Source organism: Gallinula chloropus (assembly GCF_964237585.1).
Source record: "Gallinula chloropus genome assembly, chromosome: 17".
In the NCBI taxonomy this organism is placed as follows: domain Eukaryota; kingdom Metazoa; phylum Chordata; class Aves; order Gruiformes; family Rallidae; genus Gallinula; species Gallinula chloropus.
The window spans coordinates 9,107,750-9,129,536 of record NC_140102.1 but is presented as its reverse complement, the minus strand read 5'-3'; the positions used below and the strand labels follow the sequence as shown (position 1 = coordinate 9,129,536).

The 21,787-nt window shown below is 44.0% G+C and overlaps 1 protein-coding gene across 1 annotated transcript in view; it reads left to right on the top strand.

Moving 5' to 3' along the window:
- FBRSL1 (fibrosin like 1) overlaps positions 1–21,787 on the top strand; it is a 534,150-nt gene that overhangs the window by 123,806 nt on the left and 388,557 nt on the right. The window contains exon 2 of the mRNA XM_084272242.1: positions 21,395–21,595. Coding sequence (XP_084128368.1) covers positions 21,395–21,595 — 201 coding nt within the window. The remainder of the gene's footprint in view (positions 1–21,394; positions 21,596–21,787) is intronic.

Below are 21,787 nucleotides of genomic sequence, written 5' to 3'. Positions count from 1 at the left end.
TCTGTTCTAGCACAATGGGATCTTTTTCTTTCTACGTCTATCTGAGCCAGACACAGAGTTGTCTGTCCTGAAGGTGAAGGGACTACACCAGCAGCAATAAGTCATCTTTGAAAGTCCCGTGCACGTGGCTCCTAAATAATTCCCTTGGCAGGCAGCTTGCACTTCCACTTGCTCTTTAAAATGAGGGCGTTATCTGAGAGTCTGCTTTTTGGTTCTGAATTCTTGGAAGTGATTTCAGAGGAAGGTATTTGAATTGTGCCTAAAATGTCCATCTAGATGGACTAGATGACCTTTAAAGGTCCCGCCCAACCTAATGCATTCTATGATTCTAAAATAATTTACTCCAGAAAGAGCTTTTGAGACAAGATTTGAGACCTTAAGCCATGGAGGTGCTGCTGCCTCACGTTGCAAAGGGGATATGGATGGCTCTCAGCTGCAGTCCCTGCACAGAGGGCTCAGGACCTGCACACAGTCTTTGCATCTAGCTGCTCAACAGCTGGATCTCTTTGTGGGAGAACTTGCTGGTGGGGCCAGATCTGTTCCTTCAGTGTCTGTGAAAACCTGACACGTGTGTGGGGACACATCAAATTCCTGTACTACCCTCAGAAGAAAGGCATCATTCTTAGCCTAGGTCTTTGAAAAATCATCCTTATTTCCTTTACTTTTCCCTTCCCAGTGTCAATACTTCCCTCAGTGCTTCCCTTCCCATTTTTACCTTGACTGGAGGCTGAGATCAGCTGCATGTGTATGGACACTGCAGGACCTCAAATTATGTGTTTCAATATCAGGGAAAGGTCCCAAAATAAATATTCTGGGGATCAAGGAACAAGGGGAGGAGAAACAGGCAGAGAAAGTATGTTGGACTGACTAAGCAACTCATCCAAAATTCTGCAGTATAGCTATCCCTGCTGCCAGGGAGGTGAGAATGAAGCTATTTTTGGGATTCCCCTGGCTCTTTTTGTCACTTGGTAAATTAACCTTGTGGTATAGATCCTGTCGCTCAGTGCCAGGGAATGAAGAAGAAAAGCAGATTTAGGAAGTTGCTCACTGACAACTTCAAGTTCCAGTTTTGTAACTGGCTGACCATGCACTGTGCTGGGATCAAAGTGGTCTGAAGCTGTTCAGGTTGCTGGTTCTGTTAAATTTTTAACCTGCTAATATGACTAATTTATGAACTTGGCATTTCTGTGTGCTGCCTTTAGTTTTTGCAAGTCTTCATGGCCCAAAGGTTTGCTTCAGATTTGTGTTGGTCATCTCTAGGAACTGACCTACCAGGATATTTTTCCTTGCAGTTGTTAGACAAAAGAAATTTGAAGCCTGTGTTTCTTCAAGTTGGATACATACTGGTTCATTTATTTAACAGATTTTTATACTCTGCCCTAGGAAGGGGGTCTGTGATGAAAAATGAAATGCGGTTGTGTGTCTTAACTGATTAATGGGAAGGCAAGTGCATCAGATCTTCTAATGCAATTGCATCCACTGCTTCTGAAACAGGGTTTGCTGTTTATTTAGTGCTATCAATTTCTGGGTTTGTGCTAATTTATTAGTTGATTCTTTTAAGCTGTTATAAAAAGATTCAGACCTGGAGTTTTATGTATTCCTCTCTTACCCCCTTTTTAAAATCAACATATCTCCACTCATAAGTCACCATGGCATATTCAGAGCATCAGGAATTTTTGGTTCCTTTTGATGGAAAGAATTTACAAAAATGTGCAGTGATAGGAGTTGCTTATTCAGATTTCTAGCCACTTAATACAAGCTCTGACTGGTAAGAGTGGAAACAAGTATCTGTATTTTACTGCAGTGTCCTTAAATATCCTTAACACTTGAGGAAAGGCCTATGAGTTTATTTAAAGAATATGAGAGCATTTGGATTTGGTGACCTTTTTCAGTCAAACTCTGGTGGAGCTTCATCATTTCTTCAGAAAGAGATGATTTGACCTTTATCAGGAATTTAAAACCTCTGAATGCAAAAGAAGAATATGAAAAATCTACTTCTTTCAGAGTAATTATAAGTATGTAGATAGATATAGCAGCACCATTTCTTTTTTAATTGGAGTGATGTACCCAAGTATGTGCGCTTTCTCAGCATTATTAAAGCAGGCTGTGGAAGTGAAAGAAAATTCCTAGAGTGGTTCTTGTTGAAAGTAGTTGCAGAAAATGCATTTTTCACAATATAATGGGTTTTGTCTTCGTTTTCTTTACAGTTAAAATGCTTCCCTATGCAAACCAGATGGGGGTTGGTGGCATGGTTATTTACACAAATCACTTAAAGCATGCATCAGCAGAGACTGTGCCACATGCATTACTGTGTAGGATCAAGCTTTGCAGGCTAAGATCCATTTTTTCCTTATGAGGAGGTTACAATAAAATCCTGTTTGCTCACTGTTTTCTAGACCCAAACTCAAAGGTAAAACAGATACTTGTGCATAAGTATTCTTTGGGGAAGAGAATGAAGTCTGCACTGCTGAGTAATGATTTCCTTTGCTGCACTCGAGTACTTCGCTTGCTTAAGTCTACAGCCCTTAATGAACCCTTAATTTTTGTGTGGTTAGCACAAAAATCCCCCGTTTAATTTTTTCTTTTGTTTCCTTCATCTCTGTAACCAAGAACCTGCATTAATCCTTTCTGTGTACACAGATTCATAATCTGTTGTTGGAAGCATTATCCTTTGCTTTTAGGGATCAGATGTCAAAAGTACCGAGTTTGGGCTTCTCCCTTTTCCTTCAGATGGCTGTAGCGCTGGATGATACTGTGGGGGTTTCTTCATGGGCTGTAGAATAAATGACTCTCTGCCTTAAGTACTTGTCTAGCCAGTCTGAAAAATCTGTAGCCCAACGGTAATGGTTTTAACTGTGTAATGAAGGGTTACTCTTCTTTTACCAGATAAGAAACAAAGGCAGAGAGAGAGAGACTGGGGATGCAGATTCATTATCCCTGTGGGATTTTGCTGCAGCAGCTGAAGGTGATTTAACTGTGATCAATTTATAGTTTGCAGTAATCCATCAGGTTATGAACCGCAGGGGATGTGGGCTGGATAAGCTCTCTTCTATCAGCTGTACTTGCAGAGTGGTAAATTCCAGCAGAAGGGCAGGAAGGAGTTAGCTGAAGAGAGATCTTCCGGCCACTGGAATTAACTCCAGCGGAGATCACAGATCCTGAAGACGTACCTGTGCATCCTTCAGTGCTGAGACTCACAGAGCTAAAGGGGTAATCCAGCTAGTTTGGTGTGGTGGCAAGGACCTTGCTTGTGGGAGAAGTGTGTAGCTCAGGACACCCACATTGCTGCTGCAGTGCCACAGAAGTGTGAATTTTCTGTGTGAACTTTGCACCTTCTATTAACGTAGACAGTTGTGGTGGTGTCCTGTGGATGGGGTGGCCAGCTTGAAAGGAAGCCAGTGCACTTCACAGTTCTGTGGTGCCTGCCAGTTTAACCAGCATTGATCAAGAGTCACAAAATTGTCTCCACCAAGCCCCAAACTTGGTGCCTTTCAAATGCTGGTACTCTAGAAGCGTTGTACCTGCTTTTCTGGTAGGTGCTTGTTCTGCCCAGAGCCTTGTGAGGAGCTTTGGTAATTGTTTTCCTGTGATGGTCCTGAAATTTCAATCTCTCTTTCTTTCAGTGGCACTTCTCTGAGAACTGTTCTTCCACAGAACATGCTAAATTGTTTGGAAGGACTACATATGCCTCAGGATCAAAATGCAACAGGAAACATCAGCAGCATGTCTAAATAAACATCTCTTGTCTCTCTTACAAGAGTGTTTAGCAGCTCTGTTGGCAGATGTTTCTATAAAATGTTAAATACTGTGCTTTCCAAACCTCCAAAATGTTTGTAGTTCAGTAAATAGAAAAGGACAGGGAAACCAGCTGAGGGAAGGTGTGTCAAAGAACAGGAGAGCCCTGAAGAATTAGTGGTTCTTCAGAAACAAGAAGTGAATTTGGGTCCTGGGAATTAGTATTTAATTGATAACACTGGGTTTAGAAGTATTTATTACTGAGGTGTGTTTGAGCTGTATGAAAGCTCAGAACAGAGGCAATAGTGGGTGGCTTAATACGAGGAAGGGGCTTTGTGATAGCTGTGTGGGCTTCTACTGGCATTTTTGTTTCAGTAGCTGATATGTTTATGTTCAAGTTTTAGAAGTCCAGAACCTGAATAGAACTTAGTGACTTTGTGTTTTCCTCATGGATCCCTTGCATCCTGTTAAAATGCTAATTTATTTTTTCTAATTGTTTTTATTTTGGTGTGCTGAGGGGAGAAGGGGCTTATTCTTTCTTCTACAGTTCCCCTTTGTGTTTTCTGTCTGGTCATCCCTTCTTCACAGCACGTTGCACATCAAGCTCAGGGTATCATTTGTTTAAAAACTTCTCAGTGACTTTGCTGACTGAGGCACTCACAGACACATTGTTGTCTGCTTCTCAGGTTCTGCTGTCAGCTGTATGGTGTCAGTCCTGCTGTCCCTGTGGTTACCTTGTGAACTGGCTCAGCAAACTGGGCCAGTTCTTTGTGCTGCTTCCCAAATGTTTGTGCTGGTGCTGTGCCAGGGACTACTAAAGCCACTGTGAGCTGTCCCATGGGTACCTGCATTGCCTCTTTGGCCAGGAAGGAGGGAGAGAGGCTTAACCAAGGTCATTCTCAGCAGGTCAAGGCAGGCTGGGATGAGCAGCAGGGATGGGGACCTGGCCAAAGCAGAGCCCCAGCCCTTGCACCAACACCTCGCTGGCCAGCACAGACAATTAGCGCCTTAATTCTAATCGCCCCGGGTGCTTCTGCAGTGTGTTTTTTCTTTCAAATGCTTTAAATGCCAGACCTGTGATACTGTCAAGTACCATAAAGTAAGATTAGATAAGGGGAAGTAGCAAGTGCTCGGTGAGGGCAGAGCTAGTGGAAGCTGCCTGAATGAAACCTTTGGATGGGGACAGTGGTGTGGGCAGGGTCTGCGCTGTGCGGCAGCCGCACGCGTTTCGCTGCCTGTCTGGCCCTGTGTTCCTTGGCTCGGGAAGGAGCCACTGCACCACGCGTCTTGGTTGGTGCTTGAGGCAGGCTCTGGGATGCTGAAACCAGAGATCAGGTGGTAGGGGCTAGAGCTGGGAGAAGGCACTTCACTGGGAGTTTTATCTCCTGCGAAACTGAGGAAGGGATAATTGGGTGAATCTGTGAAGCCAGCATATCTCTGTGAAGGAAAACCAGGTCAGGCTCAGGACAAGGTTTGACTACTTTGTGTAAAATACTGGGGTTCTACGACTCTTTAAATATGTCTTCTCCCATCTGTTTTACAGTTGCCAAACAGATTTGCTAATGGCTTAAAATAACAAGCTCAGAATGGGGGGTTAACTCCAGAACTCATAACTCCTGTTAAGTTTGGCCTGTAAACCCTTTTCCCAAGAGCTTATTATTTGTCTGTTGACAAAGGTGCTTATTTATTTGTTGACTTGAATTATTGGACTAACGAGGAAAAAACCCAGGTTAGTTCTTTGCTGTTTGTAATACAATTGATAGCTAATGAACTTCCAGTTTTTTAACACTTAAAACTGTGTTAAACTTCCACACTGAGTTCACAAGGGAACTTAAAACAAGGACAAAAGGTTTTCCCTGTGGCATATTTGCAGAAAGCAATTTAAATGTGCAAGCTATTGGGATAGTGGAAGATAGTTAATAGCTGAAGGAAAATGAGGTAGAAAAAATGGTGGTTTATTGTCAGAGTTCCCAGAGATTCAGTTCCTCTTCACAGTTTCTTGTTCGCTTGAAATTTTGTTGTCAAATGCTCTTTTTGTGTAGAGAAAGCAAATTTATTTCTGCTGTCCTTGGTTAAAAACTTCAGGATTGAAAACTACACATGGCTTGTGTGCAGTGTTTTGTACTGTAATGCCAGATAGGAAACAGCCAGAAGGACTTGTGTGATGCTGTCAAGTATCACAGCAAAGAGGAAAGGCACAAAAGATGCCTTCACTCTTTAAATTGAGACTGATATGTAGGAGTCTGGTCGGCTTCAGAATTTAAAAGTGGCTACTGTACTTTGCATCATCACACTGAGTCACCCCTTCTTGGCATGTTCGTGTTTGTTAAAAGATGTGTTCTGGTGTCTGGCTTTGAAATTTTGGACAGCCCGGGAGGAGGAGTTGTTTCTCTTGTTTTTGTGATGGGGCTTTCTGTTTCCCTCAGCTTTCTGAAGCCATGCTTTAATGTGCTCCAAGGGAAGGGGGGCGGGGGGGGAGGAAGCATTCACGATGTGGAGAAAAAATACCACTACAAGGCTTAAATCAATGGGAAGGCCCAGGGGCATGGACAGTTAGGAAGTCCTTTTGAACTCATATAATAAGGAAATTGTTTACATTTCAAGCTTGATGTCTTCAAAATTAAACCAGAATGATTTGGGAACCTTCCAGCACATTTTGGGGGATAGTTTCCTCCTGAATGACAGCTACGTTTTAAAGTCCCTTTGAGTCCCCCAACCTTGGCACACCTCAGGTTTTGGTGTATCAGGATTGCTCATTTGAATGGATTTGCAGTATGATCATATCCAACTAGCCTATATTCTCTTGTGTGTTCTGGTTTTAGGACAGTAACTTTCAGAAGGAAGTCAAGGGATAGGTGGGTCTGTGTTTTCTTAAATTGTAATAGCTGTTTTGTGGGATTCCTCAGTAATTCTTTCTTTTTTTTTTTTTGAGTTGACATGAACAGAGTGACATGATTTTTCTCTCTTTCCCACCACTATGACTCTCTTTGTCTCAGCGGAGTTAACAGCTGCATAAAACCATGTAGGTGAATGCAGAATTGTGTGTTAGATCTGATACATCCCACTTGGACAGATTGCTATTTGTGCTGTTACCTAAGTATTCTCATTTCCTTACTGCCAAGTCATCACTTAAATGCTAGAAACTGAACCTGCATGAGTCTGCATGTTGTGTCCTGGCAGCTGGAGAGGAGGAAGGAGTGCCGTGGGCCATAGCTGGCAGGCTAAGCTTTAAGAAACTCTGAGCCATGGAATAACATGTTTCTGACTGCTGTGTGTTGCCAGGACAGTGTCATGCAAGAGTGAATGTAAAAACAGAGATGGAAAAATAAGGGGGTTGAATTTAAGGATGACTTTTGGGACAGGGGAGGAAATGTGATACCCTCCACTTCAAATCTGTACCTAGGAAAAACATTTTGCATATTTCTGTGCCATTGGCAGTGGCTTCTGCAAACAAAACAAGTGTTCAACCCCACCTCGTGTGTACCAGAAATTCCCAGCCCTCGTATTGCCCCGGAGTCACTTAACTGGCGCCTGCTTCCACTGTGCTTAGCTGGCTTTGCAGACTCTGAAGAGGTTTAAAGTCCGTGTTGCTGCACTGATACGTCACTTTATCTGTCAGCCAGGAGTCTCTGCTGTCCTCTCTGTATACATGTGCCCATGCTAGCCAGATGGTGCTGGATTTGGGTGCCATCCAAAGTAGCGCATTAGAAAGGCCAGGTTATGTGTCATATTTCAGAAGCCAAGAGGAGCTGTCAGTTCTACTCTTTTGGTAACAAACAGCTTGACTTAATGTATTGATCATGTTGTCCTTGTTATTCTCAAGCTGATTTTATCTGTCACACTCACAAGGATAGAGGGTTGAAGCTGTACAAATCCCAATTGTTGCCTCCTTTTGTAATTAGTATCTGCATTTGTGTTTACATTGTGTACGAGGAAAATCTGTTCTCTGACACCAACATAAAATAGTATCTAGTGGCAGAAGGAGATTTTGATGTTGTTAGTTAGTTTTCCTGAAACACTGTATGATCTAGGAGCTGGGAGATGCAGGTCTTCCTCCTGGATTTGCCACAGAACTGATGGTTCAGTTAGGGCATGTTGGTATTTGTTAAATTCTTGTTCTGTAAAATACAGGTCAAAATTTGGATTCCCTTTGTGTTGTGCTTTAAGAATTGCTGATGAAAAAGGCCTGATAAAAGCCAAATGGTGAGGTTATTTATCAGTTTTGAAAGAACTTTTACCTTTTCAGCATGCGTCCCCCTTCCCCACCCAAAGCCTTTCCCTGATGGGATTTGAAAGCCACAAGCCTCATATATATTAACAAAGTAATGTGTGGATGAGAAGTGTGCTCAGTGTGGAGAGAGATGGGAGCTGCTGTTAAGCACATATTAATTAACATGGCTCTGCACTCTCCAGGCTGCTGCCTTCTGTAGAATGGGTGGATGTTTAAGCTGGTCTTTCTGGTTCTTAGATTCCTTATATTGTCAGTCTTGTGTCTGTAAGGTTTGAGAAGACGTTTGCTTCTGCCATTGTGGCAGAACGGGTGCTGGTCACTTGCTTTTATAGATCCTGCTCAAACCTGAGAGCAGACATCATGTTGTTTGATCACAATGTGGACCTTGGGAAACTCATATCCATCAGGGAAAATAGATACCTGAAAGCTCCTATGTTTTAAACCCCCTTTCTGCTTTTGCAAGCTCTTCTGGTCTGATGTGTGAAATTTCCCTTTCTGCCCTTTTATCTGCTCTTTGAAATGTGGTATTCTTGATATTATCTTTTTATCTGCAGTTTTTCCTATCATAGGCCTCCCTGAATTCCTCGACAAGAGCTGCTTTACACATAAAAGCGAGATTATCAAGGGATGCAGAGAGCTGCTGTGGCCCGTTGGGTCCCGGGCTTGGGAATAGGGCCGAGGCGCGTGGGGTGGGCAGGCAGGAGGATTTTGCAGCTCTCGGCGGCACGTTGTCGCTTAGCAACAGCCTCCCGAGATGGAGGTGGCGGAGAGGATGCCTGCCCTGCCACCCGAGCATCTCCCCGCTCCGCCTGGCTGGGGCCTGCACATTCCTGCCTGGGGTCAGGCCACTGGGCTGCCATGTGCCGTGGGAATAGGTGGGCACCAGGAGCCTCCCAGGTTACAACTGTGATGGGGATTAGGGCTGTAATGATAAAAAGTAATTCTGAATTCTTTTTTTAATAGGTTTCTTTCATCTTGAAAGTTCTCTGTATCATAATTATATTCAGAGAGATGTGTTGCAACTCTTAGGTGATTTTATGAGCGCTTTTTAAAACAATTTTTAACCCAGGTGTTTCACATATGGTTGCACTGAGAATTGGTGTCAGAACCTGGATGAGAATTCAGGTCTTCACTGCTTGTGCTGCTGCAGCAGCGACAGTTGTTAGGTAGCGTGTGTATAGAACATAATTGCCATGTCAGCCTTTCTGTTTCTGGTTATCTACCTAAAGAAGCAGATAGCTGGTGGACATGTCAGCTGTGATGCTGCTTATTAAGAGCTACAAGACAGAAGTAATCACAGGAAGCCCTGCCTCCATGTGGGCTGTTCTCCAGAGTCTCTGGCTGTATGTATTCAGTCTTTAATGCTCCTCACATTGACCGAGTCGTTTGGTTCTTGCCACAGGGTTATGCTGGTTTGAACAAATAAATAGTGTGCTACATCTGTATTTCTTCCTCTGTGATGTTTACTATTAGCAAGGTACTGTGAATGGTAAATGAGAAGCAAAGTTAAGCCCTCAGAGATACGAATTGTGAGATGTACAAGAGCTCTTAACTAATTTGAGCAGGTTAGCAGTGATGGAAGTTGCTGCTACTATATCACGTTTGAATTCCCCACTGCATTTCAAAGTTGTAGGCTAGCTGCAAATGGAAAACTTTGCAGGAATGCCCCTTTCTTTAGTATCTGGTAAAGGCTTGCTCCACACAGGAAGAAAAGAGATCCTACAAACCAGCTGGCCTTCGATTTCAGGTCTGTGAAGTGTGGATAGAGGTTTCTGGATCTGAAAACTGTGATTTAGCATGCGTTGAGGGAAACAGTTGCAGAGAGGCCCAGCTTAGAACCCCTTGGGTGGGGGAAAACCCAAATCCTCCAAGTGTAATGGAAAGAGAGTGGCAAAGCTGATGAAAACTTGCACCACTTGCTCAGGATTTGGAGCGACAGCAAGGAGAAGTGATTGACGGCACCTGCTCTGCTGAGGTCTTTCTCTGCAGTGGGTTATTGTCCTGTCAGCTCTGCCTGCCCCAGGCCTTATTTGACATGCTTGGATAAGTGGATCGCATCATTTTGATTCTGCACATGTCCTTCTCTGTACAGCTTGCTGGCTTTGTTAGCTCTTGAGCTTTAATTGTCTACCATCCTGGTGGATGGAGTATGGAGTGTTTGCTGGGTTACTTCTTTCTTAGTGGCAAGTGAGATTAACCAGACAGAAGTACAGGTCCTCCTTTCTCTCAGGAGCATTAATGAACATGCTGATTTATTGGTTCCCTTTTGTGTTGCATGGTGCAAACTGCTGTACCCAAGAATCGGGGTTGCCATTTGTCAGTCCCATGAAAACCTGCCTTCCCATGAGCACCGCTTTTTGCCCTCTGTTTCTTGCTTTTGGTTTCATGTCCCAGAGGAAACTGGGATGGAAATGAGAATGAAATATGGGTTTCCTTTTTAAAAAGAAAATAAACCAAACCTTAAGGGCTTCCTATTGGAATGTGATGGGATTGGACTCCTATCTCTTATCCTTTGAAAATCCCAGCTGGAATTATTTAATGTCAAAGCATGGAATTTCCCAGTGTGAAATTCATTGCTGGCTAAGGATGCACTGGGGATTAGAGAGACATCACTTTGCCAGGGTAGCGTTGCTGTCACCGCAGGAGACCTCGCACAAAGGGATATTGCTGGTCTGTCCTGCTTCAAAGCTGAATCTTGGGGATGAGATTCTTCAATTCCCATTGAGGTTACATGCTGTGTGACTGACAGCTGGATTTGGGCGGAATAAACCAGAGTGGGTAACGCTTTGCACTGCCTGGGAATAGAGAGAAAAAAATGAGAGGCAAGAGCAAAGCATAATTTGCTGATTTTCTGATTTGGTAATGGGCTGGTTTGTTAGTGCACTTCCAGAATTTCCCAAAGACTGTTGCACGCTTGGGTGGTTTTCTTATTTGGCTGCATGTTAAAAGGGTCAGACCAGATGATTACAATGATTTATTCTGATCCAACATTCAAATTTAAAAAAAAAAAATAAAAATCCATGGTTTATGGAAGCCTGATGTCTTGCAAAGCTTTAACTTAGATAATAACACTCTCATTAAGAGAAATCACCAAGTTCTGGAGGATATCTTTTCTGTTTAAGAGCAAAAACCCAGAGCCTATTCAGGCAGTACACTGGGTAACCTCTAAACACCTTTTCGTTGTGTCCCCCCACCTGATCGAAGATGATTATTTTAAGCAAGCTTCAATGTCAATATGTTAAGAATCTACAAAACATTTAAACAAAATATGGGCTGATAGCTGTATGTGTGTGGACTGGTTTGGTGTTAACAAGGTGCAGCTTTGTTTCTTGAGACTCATAAATCAGCAGTGGTTTAGGTGATGGTGAGAAAGAGAGGAGCAACCCTTCATCACATTAAAAGAATAACCTTCCTGGCCTCTTTTTCTAAACTGTTGATCTCTTTATAAAAGAGGATTTGCCCTGCTGTTCTAATAAGAGTTGTAAAATAATATATGTGTAATTAGAATTTAATAATGATTTGTGTGACTGGATCTACAGCATAAGCTGGTTCAAGTGATTGTGTAACCTTTGCATTGTATTCATTATCTAATGTTGAAATAACAGCTGGAAGTTGAAAGACTGACATGCAGTTTTAAAATTACAGAGCTTGAAATTGCTGCTGTCTGTAAACATATGAAAATCTGTTAATGACCTTTGAGCTCTCTGACTGAAAATGTTTTGTAACATAGAATATATTGAAATTGCTGGTTACTATAGCATTTCTTTCCCCTTTCTCAGTGATTGTTTAGGATATAAAGGAAGGTTGCGTTCCTGACACAGATAATGGGAGTATTTGGAATTATTTTAGAAAGTCCTAAGGATGTATGTTTGGTTGCTTGTTGTTTGTTGTAGCAGACCAGTTATAGATGAGCTGCTCACAAGCATGGGGTGTGCTAGGCCACTTGATCTGGGAGAACATAGCTGCTGGCGAGACTGACAGCTGTAGACCTCTGTTGTACAATACATTTCTCCAGCAGCATGTTTGAGGAGGAGCAAGAGGGATGAAGGTGGCACAGATGCACTGGCCTGGACTGTTCATTAGTGTATGTGACATTTAGACATTTAGAAAGGCACTTATCTCCTGCGAGAAGTCACCTCGCTCATCCTTTTAGGTTGAAGTAATAGGCTATAGGCAGCTGTTTCTGGAGATGGCTGGCTTCTACATATTTCTTGTTGGATTATTTATGTTTCTTCCCATTTGTTTCCTAGCCAAAAGAACCTACCAAAGGACTAATTATTTAATACACGTTCTAGGCCTCATGACAGCTGAAAATCGTTGCCTACCTCTGAGGGCAACTGCAGAGTTGGTAAAAAAATGCCTCCAGTGTCATAGCATTTAAACGTGAATTAATTTCTCAGGCAGTGCCAGGGATCAGGATATGGCTGGTTTTTCTTCTGGAGACTCTCACCTCTACAGTTGGCAGAGTTGGATTTGCGAGCGTTGGCAGAAGTAAATTTGCGAGTGTTCATCTCCTTCGGCGCAGTGTTCATCGGCTTTGTGCAAGCTGTGTCAAACTGCAGCTTAAGCTAAGCTTGCAGACTGCGCTGCTGTTGGTGAAGAACATTTGTACCTCTGTTCTGTGGTGTCTTTGGGAACGGCACCCTTCTTAGGAGGGTGGTAATAAAGAGCGTAGGCTGGAGGCACAGTCTCAAAACGTCCGCAGCTACTTGCAGAGTGAATGTGCTTGAGGCTGTCACCACGTGGGAGATTCGTCTGGAGCTTTCATTCTGTAGGTGCTGCTGCCTTATGAGCATTTCGTTTTTCAAGGCTGTGTTTTAAAAGTATGCACCAAAAAATAAGGGGATTCGTGTGGCTGAATCAGGAATCCTAGAAAATAAATTAAAACTTTGCATTTGTGTTTAGTGGGTGGAAGTTCAGGATTACTGAGAAATCAGGCTGTGGATTCTGGAATGTCATGATGGAGCTACCTAAGGCTATAGCTACATCTTTTAAGGCTCAACTGTGAAGCTCTTTGCGTAGTAGTCAGTGCAGTCATAATGTAGTTGTTAGATAATTTGCCTGTGTGATGATCAACAGTTAAAACGCATAAGAATAGATGGAGGAGATGGATTCGGGCCCCTGCCTTCAGTAAATGAGCCATATGCCCGGTCCATCTGCCCAGCCTCAGGTTGGCTCAGCTCTGTTTCCAGAGTCCAGCTCATGGAAGCATGACATCCCCCTGTCTCAGCAGAGGTTGAAACAGTTGTGTTATCCCCTTTTGTTACTAATTTTAAAGGGAGAATACAGTGTTTCTAGGCATTCCTGTCCATAGTGACAAACAGGCTGGAGGCAGCTTTTACTCAACAGTGCTTTGCTGCTTTTTCTGACTATTTTAGTTTCAAATTGGTAATGGGGAAAGCATCCAGCTGCTGTACCAGTTTGTGCTGGTAGCACCCTCATGCCTTTTCCTTTGGCGGCTTGGAGCCAGCTGGTGCAGCTGGAGACCTGGGGTTGAGTTTCCTTCCCGGCAAGGTTGGAAATGAGTGATGAAATGGCCACATCTGGTGTAAAGCAAGGAACTGCTGCTTCAGGTCCTAATTCTGCCACTCGATGGGAGCTGTTTGAATTCGATATGAATGCCTGTTTAAATAATCTGGGGAGAAGGGGAATTAGTTCAGATTAAGTGTTTAAAGGCTGCTCTGTCAACAAGCTTGTGATTGCTGCCTATCAGCAGCGTGGGCCCAGCAGTGTCACTGAGTATTGGCACACTTTAGGAATGCCTTCCTACAATACTGGACCTGGAGTGTGCTCTTGATGGTGCCACTTAGTTGTTGGATACCTTTGGAAGTTGAGATCGATGTCGCCCTGATCACAGCCTTTAAAACAGAGGTGTTATATGTAGTATTGTGGAACGTTGGGGAATGCAAGGGCAGCGTACGGTGCTGCTGCCATCCTAATTCTTCCCTCTGGGGAGAGTACTCACAGAGATGATGGGAGCTTGCAGCAGGCACATGCTCTGCTCTCAGCATTCGTACCCAGCAGTGCAGCAAAGCTGCTCAAATAAGCTGAAGTAGGTGCTGTCAGATAAGCACAAGCTCTTTTCTAACTCCTTCATACGCTACGTAAACTGGGCAGGCTGAGCTCGTGGTCCTGGCTGAAAGCAGCTTCAGCTGAGACGTACTTTTATCTGCTGTGAAAGCTGGGCAGGTTGGCCTTGTGGAGAACGAAGAGCAACGCCTTTCAGTGCTCCTGCAGCCTGTAAAAGCTGGGCAGGCTGGGCTTGCAATATGCCTCATTTCATCTACCTGAAAATGGTGCCCCAGCTTCCCTTCAATCATTTAAGCTCCCTTGCTCTCTGACACACTTTCCGCTGACAGTAATTCTGTGAGCACTCGTCGGGCATTTACTGCCATCACTAGAGGAAATACTGATGGCTTAAAATGGGATCATTTCCTTCCTGATGGACAGCAAGCACCTGTGGGAGTTTTAATAGCTGTGCAGTGTGTCTGTTAGCAGGTAGCAGGGAGGATGGGTGCAGCTCTCTGCAGTGAGGAGCCCGCAGGCTCTGGGGGGGGGGGGGGGGGTGGGGGGGGGATGGAATTGGAGGAGAGGGAGCAGGCCATGGCTGGCTTCCTGTTGAGCTCACAGAGTGTGCCTTAAACCCTGGATTTTGTCTATATGTCTCCACAATGGCTAATGGTGGAGAAGGGTTTATACCACCATAGACAACCATGTGCTCATATTCAGGCAGATTTCCACAACTGCTTGCTAAAGAGAAGATATTTGGGTGTAGGTTCTCTTGCTGTCCCCTAAATGACTGTTGATGGCAATGTTTCCAGGTGCTAGGTGGAGGGAGAGGACTGTGTTTTGTTTTGGGTTTGGTTGGGTTTTTTTTCTTGAGTAATTGAGAAAGAAGAGGTCAGGACTGGCCCCCATGCCTCCAACTTCTAAAAACAATTACTGCTCAGCACTGTGTCGTTTTTTATTCAGGCCTCATGCAAGCAGAAAGAGCAATCAAAGCTCTCTAAAATCTCTGTGGATGGAAATGCATTTAAGAGTAGAGCGACACTGACCTTCCCTTTTGTAATTTTTGGCTACACTGTATTGCGGCAACATTTGTCCAAGGTGCCTCCACTTGATACTGTGTCTTCAAGGTCCTATCAGCAAAGGTCATCATTCTTGGGAGATAGAACAAGTGGGCATTTAGCAGAGTACCAGCAGCTTGCTCTTCAGCTCTTCACAGGTGACAGGAACGCAGCCTCTGGTAATAAATTTGACTGTTTCAATTACAGTGAGTTTCTTGGTTCATCCACTTTTATTTTTAAGTTAAATCATGTATCATAAACCTGCAAACCGGTGGCAGCTTCAAATGTCTTAACATTTCCAAAGCTGTCTTGTCAAAAAGTCATCTTATTCTTGAGCTAAACATGTGACAGGGTCAGAGCAAATGTGCTGCATTTTAAAAAGCAAGACCCAAACTCATCTGGAATATGTCAGCTATGAGAGGAGAATTGGTCAAGGTTAAACAAGCAAGGATTTCATTTGCAATCATGTTAATTGATATTGATTGCGTTGCTTGAATGTAGGGTCAAAGCAAGAGAGTCACTTCAAATCTAGACTTTTTTTTCCCCTTTTAAAAAAGCTTTAGTGGCTCTGGCTGAAAGGCTGGAGTCTTGAGTTACATTTGTAGTGAAGTTTGCAGTGGGGGAGAGAGGAGAGTGAGAAAGTAAAACAAATGTGTGTTAGATTACAGGAAAAGTGAGAACTTCCCCATCCATGAAAATGGCAGACTCCTGGCTGGAGGTGCCAGCAGACTGCCTCCCAAAGTGCCCCAAGCTGGGGGGAGAGCCAAGCTGGTCTGGTGGGCTGCCACACAGGGCTTCCAGCAAGGAGCGGCTGTGCCAAGCTGCGAGCCAGTCCTACCACCACAGCTCCTTCCCCTCCCTGTGTGCTCCTTTTACCCTATAGGTCCCCAGAGCCGAGCTCTCAAACCTCTTTCCAACCACTGAAGTGTGCTCCTGCTCAGTTTGAACATCTCCACTTGAATTTGCTGCCTGTTTACCATGTTAAATTCAAATGAAATCACCTTGGCGTGGTCCTACCTGATGCCCTCTGGTAGAGTTACCTCTTATCCCATTTCTTTTTTCTCTCCTTATTATTCACCTCATTTCATTTGCCTGTTGGCTACTCATCTTTTCTTGTACTGGCTCCTGGTCTTGCAGTAGTTTGTCTCTACAGCCCCATATTCAAATCCCTGCCTTAAAGTTAATTTCCTCCATGTGTGTTTCACGTGTATCTCCAATATTATCTCTCCATTTGAATTACTGTCTCCTGTGTCACCTTTCTGCAACTAAATGGACAGTGGATTTCCCCTAGTAGAGGTCCTGTCTGTATTTGTAATGTGCTTTGTCTGCTTAGAAAGCACAAGAATATTAAGTCAGCGTCTGTTTTCTATGTTGCTGTTCTAAAAACTGGGTATCATGTCAATAGGAATATTTTAAAAGTAGCCTAATTAAAAGTAAATCTGTTTCAGTTCCTCTCTGAGCCAGGATCTCTCCCTGAACTATTAAACAAACACATTTGACAACCCTACTGCTAATTGCATGATGAAGTTGATATAAGGATAGATGGTGCTTAGATCCTCAGGGGCTTTTCCATTGCAGCTTTGCTGAGAGAAGCTGGAGGCAGAAGCAAGGACAAGCAGGGTCAGTTTTAGAGATAGCAGTGGGCTTTTCCTATTTCCTTTGCACAGATCCTTCTCCTGTTTTATGTTCGGTGGGATATTTCACGTTCCCCAACTTAAGGAATAAGTGCTGCAGTGAAGAGTTGTGGAGAGAGAAGCTGGAGGCTGTTTCCCTTCTGGGAAATCAGCCCATATAATCTTCTAAAGTCGGCAGAGGCAGTCTGGCAGGAGCAGAGTGTAACCAGTCCTTGGCTGCGTGTCTGAGCCTTGCAGTGTCCAATGGGCCCTGGGGACCAGGGATTGTAATGGACTTGATTTTGCACCAGGGCTGTGTTTAGAACTGATGCTGGAGGGCCATGGGTAGTTATTTTATTAACTGCAGGTGTTACATTTGTCCTCTGCACCCCAGCACCACGCTCGAGGTTTTCCATCTAGCTGTGTGGGTTTTGCACTTCTTTTTTTTTTTTCAGATTCTTTAAGTGTTGCCTCTGCATGGAAGGTATTTACAACCCCAACCTCCCCCTACATGCTTTCTGAGATCTCAAAGAGCTGTGTAAACTCAGAGGATTAAGGCAGAGTTTGAGCTGGGCTGAGCAAACATGCAGTGATAACTCCAGCCAGGCCATGGCTGTGGATGTGAGCTTGCGCTAGGGTCCTCCAGGGCTGGTCATTATTTCCTGGTCAAACAGAAAATCTGGATTCTGCTCTGCAGGAGACTCTTGCTCTGGCATTTTAGGGGTAAGAACGGTCTTGTAGAGCCCCGAGGGCTGTGCACCCACATTATTCACAGCTTTATTTGTAAACTGAGCAATGTGCACCTTGAGTGTCTTTGGAGACTGCAGCTGTGCCTTGGTGACAGAAGAAAAATGGCTTTTCAGAAGGAGTGTTCCAAGTGATTAAGGATGTTGCCAGCTCCACCGCAAGCAGAGGTGCAATTGCATAACTTCAACTTGCTTGGGCCTAGTAGTGATGAAAAAAAGTTCAGAGAGATTTTAATTGCAGACTCTCAAAACCTGCTGCAGCCTAGGTTACGTACTTGGGTTGCCAGCCTGTGCTGAGATCTTTGCTAGCGGGTCCTCCCAGCCAGAGGCATGTGAGGTATTCCAGGTAGAGCTGGAGGGATAGGTACCACAGTTATGTTTTTATCAGCTGAAGTGTTCCTTGATGTCTGTACGTCCAAACAGGCAAATGGAGGGACAGAATCTACATGTTTCATGGAATCACTGCCCAAAAAGATGCTCTGAAGAAAGACCTAATTCTTCCTTATCTGTAACCACACAGCCAATTAGAGCCATCTGCTCTCCGTCTGCAGCCTAAACAGACGAGGGGCTGCAGATGGAGAGGCTGTAGCCTACCCTGGAAGGTGTGAGAGAGATTCCTAAGTGAGGACAGGTAGGAGAAAGCCCTGGAAGCAGTGAGTAGTAAGGAGCAAAATAGCTTTGTATAGTCTGGAACAAGATTTGGCAGTCTCCTTCCTGGAGCCAAGAAGAAAGAATGGGCCTGGATCCACCAGCCTTCCCTGGAGAAGAGGATTTAGTGAGCCTGACAGCAAAGGTAGCCAGTTCTGCTGACTTATGGGTTGGAGAGAAACCCAAAGGCTGGATCTGAAGACCTTTTTGCTTGAGGTGTTGTTGCTGCATGAACCCCTAGGCTTTACATGATGTGCAAAGGGCAGAAGTAACTGCTTGCTTGGGCTTGTCTGAGGGAAGGCTCCAGCGGAGTAGTTTGTCTGAAGGCTGGTCTCACCTGCTGGCTGGGATTTCTGGATTGAAGTCAGGGTCCATCAGTAAGTGTTGTTCACTGTAGTTGTGTACTACATATTCTGTATGTGCTTAATTTTTCCAGCAGTTGCCTGTGCACAAGCACAGATGCACATCCAAAAATAGTAAGCCCTTGTGCTAAGTGAGGTCCCCAACTTGGAGGTCATAAACTTCAGTAAAAGAGCAGTCTCTGGAAGGCTATTTTAGTAAATGGAAGTGAAACAAAGGAGGCAAGACCAGGAACCCCATTAGCCTTCTCCTGCTCTCCCCCTGAGGCTGCAAAGAGGTCTGCATTTAGCAGCATAGAGAACAGCCCTGATGTCACCTTCTGTCAGTAAGGAGAAGCCGAGTTCACTGTCCTGCGTTCCCAGAAAAAAAGCAAATTCCTGTGAACTGCATCTTCTGATGAAGTGGGGAAGAATGGGACTGTGCAATTGGTTTTCTTGTCACGGGGCCAAGAGACTTGGCCTGTTCCCGTGGCTTCCCCAGACATGCTGCGGAGCTGCGGACGCCTCCCTCCGCCTTCCTCCTGCCAGAGGCAAGCAGCAGTCTCTGCTACCAGGGCTTGGGTCTTAATTCACGGCTGTTTGGAAAGTGCTTGAGATTCTTGGACGCAAGTGGTGCTACAAGTGAATGCATTATCTCCTTGGCTTTGATCCAGCTATGACTGTATTCCCTGAATTAATTTTGCTAGTAGCTCAGTGATGAGACAAACCTTAAATCTCCAAACAAAATGGAAATAAATTTCTAAGTAGGGAATTTTGTAGGGTTCACTAAGGGGAAAATCTGAATTTCCAGAGTAGCCAGCGTGGTGAAGTGTGTCATGTAAAACGTGCAGTGAATGTGCTGTGGGTACCGAGGGAAGACTTTCCCTGAGGCACTAACAGAGGCCCAATTCCCGTGTGAAGCCAGACTGAATTTAAACCAAAACCACTATTTACTGTCTTTGTAAGCATCCTTAAACTGAGTATTGCACACTAAACCCAAAGTGCATTCTGGTGCTTTCAGGTGGTGGCATTCCCCTGCAACAGCCTCCCTTCTCCCTTCTCAGGGTCCCATGTCACCTCATACAGCATCTTCCATGTGTCTGCTGTCATATTGCAGCTGTATCAGGCTTTATGAAGAAGTGCACAGTTTTGGAGACTTCTGTTTCTAATGTTTTGCTGAACATCAGTTAACAGATGTCATTTCCATTGCACTAGTTTCCCATTAGTTTCTAAAGCTTAGCATTTTGATTTCTGTCTTGGCAACTTCCCTGGAAACAGGACAGTGTGACCTTCCTTAAGTGGCATCTCAAACTGCTCCTTCAGAGTGTTGTCTTAAAACTAAAGCCCTAAGTGAGCAACTAAATGCTAATTTGTATTCCTCATTTTATCCTTCATGAAGAATAATGCCAGACAATCATTTTCCTTGCTCTTTCACTACTTATGGACTTGGCAAGTTGATGTAGTCTGGTGTCTCTGCGCTTCTGAGACAGTGCTACTTATTTTAAGTTGGGGTTTGGGGTTGCATTATTGGGTGTTTTGTAACTTGCTGTATGTATGTGTGCTTTAAGAGGGGCTTGCCAGCTACACAGGACCCCTGGGCAAGGTGTATAGAGCTTGGGTGCTGGCGAGTTGTCATTGAGCCTGCTGGATGTATTTTATCCTTGTGATTCAAATTGCTGTGACCCTAAAGTGTCAGCGCATCATTTTGCTTCCCAGGGAAGGGTAACTTTAAGCAGTGAGTGATTTGGAGTGGAATCAGCGCGTTGCACACTGAGCAGTCAATTCGCTAATTAAACGAGAGGGGGAGGAAGTAATCTAGAGCAATCAGCAGGGCATTTCATCCCAATTCCTAATTTTCTTTCTTGTTGGGTTTTAGTTTTTGAGAGACTGGAGCTCTAATGAGTTCCATGAGCTCTTTTGTAGTACTGAAGGGGTGTGTGTGTGTTGACGTCAGCAAGTTGTGTTGCAAGCTCCATTCACGTAGGATGGAAATATCAGTGATGTAATTGCTTGAGTCAGAAGCAAGGCGTTTAGGAAAGAGGGAATGAGGCATTTAGAAAAGAGGGGATAAGGCATTAAGAAAAATTTCTGTGGCTCAAGTTGACAAATTTTGGCATGGCAAACGGTGCTTTTAAGGTATCTCCTAGTCTGATGTATTTGCCTCACATAAAAATTAATTGGGATAGAGGTTCTGCAAAGCATTCCAAAGAGTGTTTAGTTTTTACCCTTGAGCAGTTAATAAAAGACATTTATCAAGCTGTAGTGTCCTCATGTCACAGTGGTTTGGTGTATTATTTCTTACACTTTCTGTGCAGTGTGTAGGGGATGAGGTTGATCCATTGTCACCAAGAGTTCAGCTTTCAGTCCTCAGAGATGCTGGGGATTGCAGTAGTAATTCCCTTCTCTGATCTCACTTCCTATGTTAATCATTATGACATGACATACCCGCTTTTAAACTATGCCTAGATTGGATCTTACAGTCCTGATTCAGGGCAGACACTTAACACTTGGAAGTGTTCAACCTCTGTTGTGTGTTTAGATCCCATTGATCTCGCTGGCTTATTGAATGCTGGTAGGCTTTAGAAGCGCGTTTCTCCATATGAATGCTGCTGTGGCTCAGAGGCTGTCAGACCCAAGGGGGGTCTGATACCTTGCTTTCTGAGGTCAGAAACAAAATAAAACCCACCTCTGTTTCAGCTGAACAGTTAAAGTCTTTCCTTCAGCATGCTGATTTGTTCGGGTGCTGTTGACGTATGGTTCCTGAATTAATCTGAAGCAAACTAATTTTCATAACCAGTTCCAGCATCTCTGAAATTAATCAAACACATAGCCTGGAGAGTATTCATCCTAATCTAATCTAAAATTACTGTTTGCATTGTGCGTGCCTAATTATTTATCTTAAGTCATCTCTGGAAAGAAAATGCTGTCTTGTTTGTGTTTTTATTCAATATTTATATTGCTTAATGCTCAAAAGCAGTCTCAAAGAACTTACCATTTTTTCCCCCCTCCTTTACAGAAGGACATGTCACTAAAGCCTCAGGAGCGGAAGGAGAAATGGGAGAGGCATCCAGGAAAGAAACCTAGAGAATCTGAAAACTGTGTGTCTGCTGAGCCAAGCGAAAATGGCCATAACAATGATGCTGGGAGCTCTGAGAGGGAGGCAGAAAGAGGCAAAGAACGGATGAAGAAGAAACTTCCCTTGAAGATATCCAAACAGGTAGGGGAATCATTTCTCGTCTGTAGCTATTGTATCGCGTTACCAGGCACTGCCAAATGCTGTCTGGCTGGTAGGTTGGGGGTGTTAATGTAACTGGTCTCTGATAACTTGTGCTGGTGAAAACAACGTATCTTATAAGACTTCTGACCAAGTACACAAATCCTGTCTTGTGGCAAGTTTCATTAGCTGAAG